The sequence below is a fragment of the Equus quagga genome, chromosome 13, assembly GCF_021613505.1.
Source record: "Equus quagga isolate Etosha38 chromosome 13, UCLA_HA_Equagga_1.0, whole genome shotgun sequence".
NCBI classification, from domain to species: Eukaryota; Metazoa; Chordata; class Mammalia; order Perissodactyla; family Equidae; genus Equus; species Equus quagga.
Genome location: NC_060279.1, coordinates 16,492,441 through 16,502,118, shown reverse-complemented (window position 1 = coordinate 16,502,118; position 9,678 = coordinate 16,492,441). Strand labels below are relative to the sequence as shown.

General features: G+C 51.9%; 1 protein-coding gene across 1 annotated transcript; it reads left to right on the top strand.

The window, feature by feature from the left end:
• Positions 1 to 4,689: 4,689 nt before the first annotated feature.
• ZNF648 (zinc finger protein 648) lies at positions 4,690 to 6,393 on the top strand. The gene has a single exon (XM_046681828.1). It carries the CDS (start codon positions 4,690 to 4,692, stop codon positions 6,391 to 6,393), a length of 1,704 nt encoding a protein of 567 aa, XP_046537784.1.
• Positions 6,394 to 9,678: the final 3,285 nt, after the last annotated feature.

Sequence of the window (9,678 nt, the reverse complement as noted above, 5' to 3'; positions counted from 1 at the left end):
CAGCCCTAACAAGGCCATGGGGGTATAAAGGGAACTCCGTGAGCCATGGCCTCCCTAGAAACAACATCATCAATAACAAAAATGAGGACAGCTAACTCTTCTGAGCACTGCTGTTCCAGACACCATGCGAAGATCTTCACATGCATTATCTTGTTTGATCCTCCCAAGACCCCCATGATGGGGATACCATCATAATTCTCATTTTACAGATGAGGAGCTAAGGCACAGAGAGGTTAAGTAACTCACCCAAGGTCACACAGCTAGTGAGTGATAAGATTCAAACATAGTCCCAGAACCCTGCTGTCAACCAGTATACTTTTTGGCCACCTAGGGGCATCATAAGTCTCGTACTCCCATCTCCTATTTTAATGTCCTGAGCATTCACCCTAATAAAGGCACATTAGACTTGAGTAGGTACAAATTCTGGACATATTGAGTCTCATATCTTGGGCTGACTGTTCTCTTCAAAATGAACCTGCCTGGGAATCAATGCTGAAAGACGGAGAGAGGTCCCAGAGCAGCCTGGTACCTGTATGACTAAGGAGAGAACTATCGACCTGCACTCTGCCCCCACCCCCCCCCCGAAGTGCTCACAGGCATCTCTGAGCCAAGGACTACTTGAAAAAATTCTGGGAACACCCCTGCTCAAACCACAGCTCGATGAAAGGTGGGCACTAGACTAGAGGAGGTGGGGGTATAGGTCAATGCCCTGTCCTGCCTCCCAGGGAGGGAAAAAGCATGCCTCCCCAGGAAGCTCACGTGTGACAAGTGGCCCATGGGCATAGCAGCACAGGACTGAGGGATGGACTGCTTGCTCTGTTGGGAAGAAGGCATGAGCCTGAAGAGGAGGGACAGAACCACCTGCAGGAGGACTGAGCAACCTTTCTGAGGGAGGGAGGGAGGGAGGGAGGCTCCGGCAGGAGGGGGAGGCGGGAGCAGAGGGAGCCGCGGATCGGATCGGTGCAGGCAGTGAGAGGGGGCAGCCCCACCGTGTTTCCCAGGCTGCTCTCTGGGATGCAGGCAGGAAGGCTGAGTGCGTTACACTGGCCCCACCTCCTGAAGCTCTCTCTGCAGCTACTGGACTGGACACAAAAGTGTGAGGGACAGAGACACTGTCTCTGCTGATTTGTACCAAACTCTGGCTCCCGTTGCTAAGAGGCCACATGTGACAGAAGCCAGGGTAGGGGCCCACGCTGCTGTCTGCATTTCCCAGGTAAGCAACTCTTTGTGTCTGAGCCAGAGGTGGAGAGCCAGGCCCGAAGGCGGTGGGCAGAGGAGAGGGTGGGAGGTGGCGGCGCTGGGGTGGACCTGCACGATCTATGGAAGGAAAGCAGGAAGAGGGGCAGAGGCACGGAGCCGGAACAAGCCCTCAGGCCGGGCTTCTGCAAAGTGTGCACAGAAGAGGTAGGTGAGCTGGAGGCTGCGCTTGGACCACTCCTGGCCGACCAGTGTGGCGCAAGCTCCAGGAATGGGTTGTGCTCTGACAGCCTCTGAGGGTCAGCGTATCTGGAGAGCAGAGGGGCCAGCCACACCGTGGCATGGGTGTTCCTCTTCTAGAACAGGAATATTTGTGTAGACTTTGCCAGAAAATCCCACCCTGAGCCCTACCTTCCTCTGGGTCTTCCTGGTGGTCAAGAGAGAAGCTTTGGCAGCTACAGAAGGAAGAAAGCAGGATGTATTCACTGAGGATGTGGAGGCAGACAGAGGGGGATTTCCCATCTGCAAAGGCAGGCTCCTGGCAGCCTTCTGAGGAGGTGAGAGCCAGCAGAGGGCTGTGTGCTGCCCTGAGGAGGCTCACCTGCGGCCCAGAGGAAGGGAGAGGAGACACATGTCGCGTAGAATGGAGTACGTGCGCTGGGGGTGGGGTGGCGAGTGGGTGAAGTAATGGTCTGCGGAGTTCCACCTGAACACGCACAGCATGTTGTCCCAGAGTAAGAAGAAGCCTAAGACGCCTGCATCAATCAAATCCAGCTTCCCTTTGCTGTCCCTGCCCATGGACACAGTCCTGATCAGGCATGCTGGCCTGGGGAAGTCATATTAAGCTGGCAAGTGCTGTGTCCCCTCTGTTAACTACACTCCCACCCCCACCCCACCCCCAAACACACACACTCTCTCTCCCTCCCTGTCTCTCTCTCTAAGAACTACTCTGCTGAAAATATGTCAGACCTTGGTTTCCTGTCGAGAAGTAAGCCAGCCATACTCTAACATGTGAAGGGGATAGAGCAGAGAGGTCAGAGGGGATGAGGGATCCCTGGGCTTCAGGGCACAAAGGGACATGAGACGCTGAACCCCAGTCACCACTGCACTGTGTCCTCCCTCCACCCACGGCTTCTGTATCCGCGTAGAAAGGGACGGTTCCTCCCAGTGCTCCCACCTCCACTCACACAGCAACTGGGCTTATGATCACCCAGCAGCCAGAGGAAGGCTGGCGTGATGTGATGGGGGATAGCATAATGGGACATGACCTTACTGGGTGAACCTTGATCAGCAACTGCTAAGAGCAGCCATCTAGACACCTCCCTGGAGTCCGCACCCCTGAGGTGCAGAGGAGCTCCAGCTACAGCACGAGTAACAAGGCTCTAGTCATTGGATGCCAGCCGTGAGCAGGAACCTCACGCAGCCCATACAGTGGGAGGATTATCTCTATCCTACAGATGAAGGAAACAGGGCCCAGAGATGTTTGTTGACGCACAGGCATACGATTTTGACCGTTCAGTAAACATTTGTGGAATAAATGAATACATCTTGCTGAGCGGTAACAGCATGCCTCCTGCCTTGAGAGGAGCGCATTGGAGCCACACCAAATGCAGAGATCGCTCCTCTGATTCCTTCTGAGATGCCACTGGAAGGTGGGCGGAGGAGGAGAGAAGGAACCTTCGGAAAGTAAACACTCAGTGACTAATACCATTGACCACTCGGCCTCTGCAGCATGTGTCACGGCCTCTCTCTCCCGCGGAGGGCAATTTGGGTCAACAGGAGCAGGGAGGAGCCCAGCAGTGAGGTCCCGCAGCCAAGGCTCCTTGGCCCAGAAAACACAAGGGGCTTTGATGACTACAGAAAGCAGTGGCTCTTCCTCCACCAGGATGCTGCGGCTGCTCTTGGGCAGGGCCCAGCCCTGGGGCAGACCTCAGTCTGGAGGCCACATCTGGGAGGTAGCACAGCTTGGGGTTTACCATAACGACCTTGAAGTTAAAGAGAAACCCCGAGGCTGCTATGAGCTGTGTGGCCTTGGGCAGGTACATCACCTCTTCAAGCCTCAGTTTCCCAGTCTGTAAAATGGAAAGAATGATATAAGAATAAGAGCATCTATCTTAAAGGTTGCTGGGAGGAATAAATGAAATCATGCTTGGGAAGTGCTCAGCATTTTGCCTGACCCATAATGTCTGAAAATGGAACTACTAGCATTACCCACCTCTGGGATTCTCAGAAGGTTCCCTCCAGACCAAAGCAAACTCAGCCCTCTGGTCAGAAATTGCCCCCTCTTCCCCAAAGCCCTCAGTGGCCTGCCTCTCCCTCCAGCAACTCCTGTAAAATGCGTCACTCACACAAACAAGCCTTATTAACCACCCCAGCAGCCTTTCTCTGGGTCTTCAAGATAAAACAAAATTAGTTAGAAAATAAAACTCAATGGCACCCTTGTCTCATGCCTTGCTGTCAAAACCCTAAGTCCATGCTTCTCACGTTGGGGTATGTGCATCCTGGGGGCACCTGGGGGTATGCCAGGAATCCATGAGGCCACGGGATAAATATGGCACACTTGGGGGGGTAAGCTAAACATTTAAACTGAAGATAACTTAAAACGTTATTTTTATATTAAAACAAACATGACATGGAATGTACATTCTCATGAATGTTTAAGATGAAGCAATATTTCAAAGATAGTTCAAGCTTTCCACGGGCATCCCTTTCTCCCCGGGTGCATACTCTTACCCTGCCCAGCAATTAGGGGATCTTCATTGCAAAACCTTGAGAAGCCCTGCCTAACTGGTGAGGGGCGGCTGGGTATCTTCTTGAGAACATGCCTAGTGTCTTCTTGACTCGCCTCCATTCTCCCAGGGGCTGCTCCTTGTCTTTGAAAGAGGTGACCCACGCAGCCCAGTGCCTGGGAGGCAACCCCAGCTGACGCCATCATGAGATGGCAGACTTGCGCTCCTGGCAGGAACAGCAAGACCAGGCTGGTTTTCAGCTTCCTGGTGGGGCCGACAGTTTAAGAGGCCTGAGGAGGACCAGACCTTGCTTCCTGCCCTCTTACCCAGGCTTTCACCATGCTCACAGAGAATGTGCCTGGCTAGCAATTGAGGTTTGAGCCCCCTAGACAGAGCATGGCACAGTTGGCACTCAGCAAATGTCCCACCCTTGCCATCCCCGACAGCATTGTCTCCTGGGCCTTCTAGCAAGTGGGACCTCGAAGGGCATTAAGGGTGACTGTGTGGATTTTTCAGCAGGGCCCAGCTCGTTGTTCTCCCGGGAGGCACAACAATGTGGTTGGCATGGCCACCAGCAGGAACTGGTACCAGATCTGGTATCAGATCCACCAGCGTATCTGTAGTGAGAACCTCAGCCCCAGTGGCTGGGCAGGTGACTGAGTACATTCTTTGTGATTTCCTCTTCACACTTTCCTTTTGCAGGTGTCGTGAGCCAAGCAAAGGTCCTGTCTAGGAGGAACGGGACTAGCGGTGCCTGAACATCATGGCCCAGGTGGACCCCCAGGACAGGTGGGACGAGGTGTCTCCTCTCTGCAGCTTGACTGAGGACCCCCGGATGCCGAGCGTTAACTTAGGGAGTGAGGATGAGGATGGAGGGGAGACAGGAGACCAAGGAGGCACTGGTGACCCGGATCACCAGGCCCGTTCAAAGGGCAGCTCCCAAGTGACTCAGGACAATCCTGACTCGCGGTGGCAGCATCCACCTGGCCAGAAGGAAGAGAAAGTGTCTGACTCTTTTAGAGCTGGGAGTGTGGGGAAGAAACCTATGGCGACGCCTGGAAAGAAGGCCAGCTGGGGAAGAGATGAATCAAAGATCACGCAGACCCAGGACTCACCCGAAGCAAGCACAGCTCCAGGTGTCCTCCCCAGCGGCCTCTCGCACAAGTTGTTAGGTCAGAGGCAACCTCCTGGGGTCTCATTACCTGCAGGTGATGATGGAGACTCCAGGGCAAACCTGGACGCCGCCTTGGGTGTCCCATCCAGCTTCTCTGGTCCTGGAAGCTATTTCCGTGCACAGAAAGGTGTAGACAGGGCCTCAAACAACTCCTCCCTGGCGTGTTTCCCCAAGCTGGGTGGCAGCTGGGACCTCCCCACGCAAGAGACACGCACGCCAGCGCAGGGGTCGGCCACCGCCGCCAGGTTGGCAGAGGCGGTGCTGGCGAAAGCGCGCACAGGCCAAAAGGGCCAGCACCCAGCGGGCGCGGGGGAGGGCGGGCAGGAGGAGGTGCGTCCCAACAAGTGCAGGCGAGCTGGGCGGGCCTTCCAGAAGCCCAGCAACCGGCTGAGCCCGGCGCAGACGAGGGGCGCCAAGCCTTATGCGTGCGAGCTGTGCGGAAAGGCCTACTCCCACCGGGGCACGCTCCAGCAGCACCGGCGCCTGCACACGGGCGAGCGGCCCTACCGGTGCCCCTTCTGTGACAAGGCCTACACTTGGTCCTCGGACCACCGCAAGCACATCCGCACCCACACAGGCGAGAAGCCCTACCCGTGCCCGGACTGCGGGAAGGCCTTCGTGCGCTCCTCGGATCTGCGCAAACACCAGCGCAACATGCACAGCAACAACAAGCCTTTCCCGTGCGCCGAGTGTGGCCTGACCTTCAACAAGCCGCTGTCGCTGCTGCGCCACCAGCGCACGCACCTGGGCGAGAAGCCCTTCCGGTGCCCGGCCTGCGACAGGGAGTTCGCCGTGGCCAGCCGGATGATGGAGCACCAGCGTGTGCACTCAGGCGAGCGGCCCTTCCCCTGCCCCACCTGCGGCAAGTGCTTCACCAAATCCTCCAACCTGATCGAGCACCAAACGCTGCACACCGGCCAGAGGCCCTTCAAGTGCGCCGACTGCGGCGTGGCCTTCGCGCAGCCCTCGCGCCTCGTGCGCCACCAGCGCATCCACACCGGCGAGCGGCCCTTCCCTTGCGCGCAGTGCGGCCAGGCCTTTGCCCGCTCCTCCACCCTGAAGCGGCACCAACAGATCCACTCCGGGGAGAAGGGCTTCCTCTGTGCCGAGTGTGGCAGGGCCTTCCGCATTGCCTCCGAGCTGGCCCAGCACATTCGGGTGCACAACGGGGAGAGGCCCTACCAGTGTGAGGACTGCGGCCAGGCCTTCACCCGGTCCAATCACCTCCAACGACACCGGGCCAAGCACCACGCCTGCAAGAAGGAGCCCAACCCCTCCTCCTCTGACGAGTGAGGGCTTCTTCAGTTAACTCTCAGGGAGGGCGAAGACGCCGTCCACCTCATCGCTTAGAATCCTCCCCCGTGGGCCAGCCCACTCACGTGGTATTGTCAGCCTTCAGCGGGTCGCCGGCCATGGGGTGGCGCATTTGATTTGTCTGTGATCCCTTGTGTAGCAAGTACCTGGAGGGAAAGAACTCAGGTGTGTGGTTTCATATCAGTCTTTCTTCTGCATCTCAGAGGTTGTATTCATTTGGAAAAGGATAAGATAAAGTAGTGAGGGCTGGTCAAGTGTTGCGTTCCTTGGTTGGGGGATCGGAAGCTATAGAAGTATGTGTGGGCACTATGCAGGGTTCCAGGGATACCGGAAGGGAAAGGACTGTCCTGTCTTGCCCTCAAAGCCACATGAGGATCCTGAGAAGAAGGCATCTGGGGCTGGTCCTCTTTAGAGAAGGGTACTCTTCAGTTTTCTGGAAAGAAAGAAATCCCCAGAAGTGGTCTCTGTAAGGGATTATTCCAAAGCAACAAAGCATGCCTGGGGGTAACTAAGGAAACCCAGCAGAGAGCCCATCGTTACACTTTCCTGCTGAAACGACTTTACCCTGGGGGAATGTCTTTGTGAGTCTTGGCTTTGAATGGCTTGACTTACAGAGAGGAAGGGGTGAGGGGAGTTCATGCCCTGTGTTTAGGAACCAGCTATTCTAGAAGTCCAGAGCGGCCTTAGCTTCTGAAAAAGAAGTGCATTCCTCTTTACAGTGGAACTTCGTAACTGGATCTAAGCTGAGTCTCACCTACAGAATTCACTCGTGCCTCCTGTGTTTGGCCACATCTTTTCCTGTTCCCACCCTGGGAGCTTAAATCGTATGTAGTATTTACAGAGGAGTCTGCCCCTGGACAGAGAGGGAGAGAAACTTTCTCCCTGTGGGCCTGATGGTTCAGGAAGCCTTTTAGGTTCATTTAAATTTGCCAGGATCATGAGCTCTGATTTGAAGTAAATAAAAAAGTACCACTTGCCCAAGTGCCAATTAGCTGTGTTTCAGAGTCATTAAAACCAGATTTGAAAATGTACATGACACAGTTATTCTCTAATGAGATTATCTGAAATTGGCATTACCAACAGCCCTTCTTCAAAATGTATCGATACATACATTGATTTTGTCTAGTTTAAAGTCAGTAGTTCTTATCTCTGGACCTCAACTGTGAGGAATCCATGGCTTCTCAGAGTTCCCTTGATGCATGGGGGGCAAACAGCACTTCTCATCTTGCCAAAGATAAATACGACAATCCACAAGAAAGTGTAGTACTCTCTTTTTGAGGATATCTTTAGTATATTCCGAAAATTGCCACCAAAGGGTGCCCAATCTGAATTTTTCTTGGTTTCTACCTGATTTGGATTCAGGGAGTGACTGCTAAATAGCATTCTCATGTGTGACACATGGGGCCCAAAAAGAAGTGATATTATCGTCATGGCTTATTTGACAGAGGTAACTAGAGCTCTGACTGCCTGCCTGGAGCTTTTGTGTGTTAACTCGCTTCGAGACCTCTGCGTGTCCCAATGACAGAGTTAACTGTTCTCGGTCTCGCACCAGAGCCAGAGCTTGGGATCTTAGTTCATCCCCAGCATTTACCAGTGATGTGACCTTGGCTTCTGCTTCTGCATCTGCGCTGGCAGAATAATAATAATGAGGTCATAAAAGTGGGAGTCATGCTACCAGGGGAGGAACTTTGGCTGAATGCAAAGGCATTAAACTGGTAGAGAAGTCATAAAATTCCTCTATAACCTTGGGACTATGAACAGAGTAAAGGCCAGTATATTTTTTTCTGGGTAGTCAATGAAATATTTGAAGATTGAAGTTATTATTCCTTTTCTTTGTATTGTTTTTTCTTAAGATGGTTGTTAGTACAGTTTTTACTAATTAAAAAATTTGGTTTGGTTCTATAATTTCTTAAGGTAGTTGTTCCCCAAACCAGTTGATAGAATGGCTGAAGAGAAATCACCTGGGCTGTTTGTTAACCATGCAACTTGCTGAATCCTAGCCTGGAATATTGAGATAGGTGTGCACTGCATCTTGGGATGTAGTTTTTAAAGCACAGCCAAGTTGGGGCCACTGGTATGATTAATATATTGGGGTTGGTGATGATTAAATGTTATCATTTGGTAAACAGATAATAGCGGAATAAGAAGCCGGCAGTCTGGATGAGATTCCAAATAGAACTAGGCTGAAAATAAGCACAAGCTGCTAGAACACCTCCTGACTTGCATATGGTGGGTGCAAACTAGCAAGCAGGTTGTGGAGTGTCCCGTCATCTCATTTCTGCAGGTGAGATGCAGTGTCTAGGTGGGCACAGCTTTGGGGAGAGAGTGAGAACACTTCTCGCTAATAGGCAGAATAACTGGATTCACTTGTTCTGGGTATCTTCGGAGCTGTATGTATTATTTCTGGAATATAAGGCGATATAGTATACTGAATATTAATGTTGTATACCGAAGAGAAGTTCATTAGTCCTTCAATGCTTACCATGTAAACAAGTCATATATTAAGGAAAATTTGTCCTAACCAGTCTTTTCTCACATCAGCTGCAAGGGTCATGCTGAGTAGGTATTGTAGGGGAAAGCAATCCCATTATTGTAGTCACAGGTCACTGGACCATTCCGTGGTGGAGAAGTGGAAGGTAATACATGGAGTGGACAACAGAGAAGTCAACCAGCTGCAAGGTGGCTTGACACAAATTCTGCCCAATAGAGTCTGTCTATCCAAGGTAGAGGCAATTGAATCCTCTCTTTGCAGAAGAGTCAATGCTACAACACAGGTTAGTCTGGCTCAGATTGTTGCCCCAAGTGATGCTGAGCTATTTTTCTTGTTTTCTATAAACCCACTGCATATCGCATCTTATTTGCCCCTTCTGCAATTAAAAATTGGAGCAGGGTGTTCTTTAAATTCTTTCTCTCTGGACTAGTGCTGTTTCCACAGTTTAGTTTGCCAAAATTAATTTGGCTATACCCAGTAAAAACGTTCATTTATAAGTTTCTGCTTAATAAAAATTCTCCTAATGTATTCACCAGAGCCTGCAGCCATCACAAGCCACATCCTTTAGACAATAAAGGTAACGGCTAACACTCACATAGTGATCAGTGTGCCAGGAAGTGTTCTAAGTGTTTCACATATATTAATGATTTAATTTTTAAAGTAAACCTATGGTGATTATCCGTATTTTTAAGATGAGGAAATCAAGAGACAAAAAAGTTATCTTCCCCAACATATCATAGCTGCAAAGTAGCATATAATGATTTGACATTTAG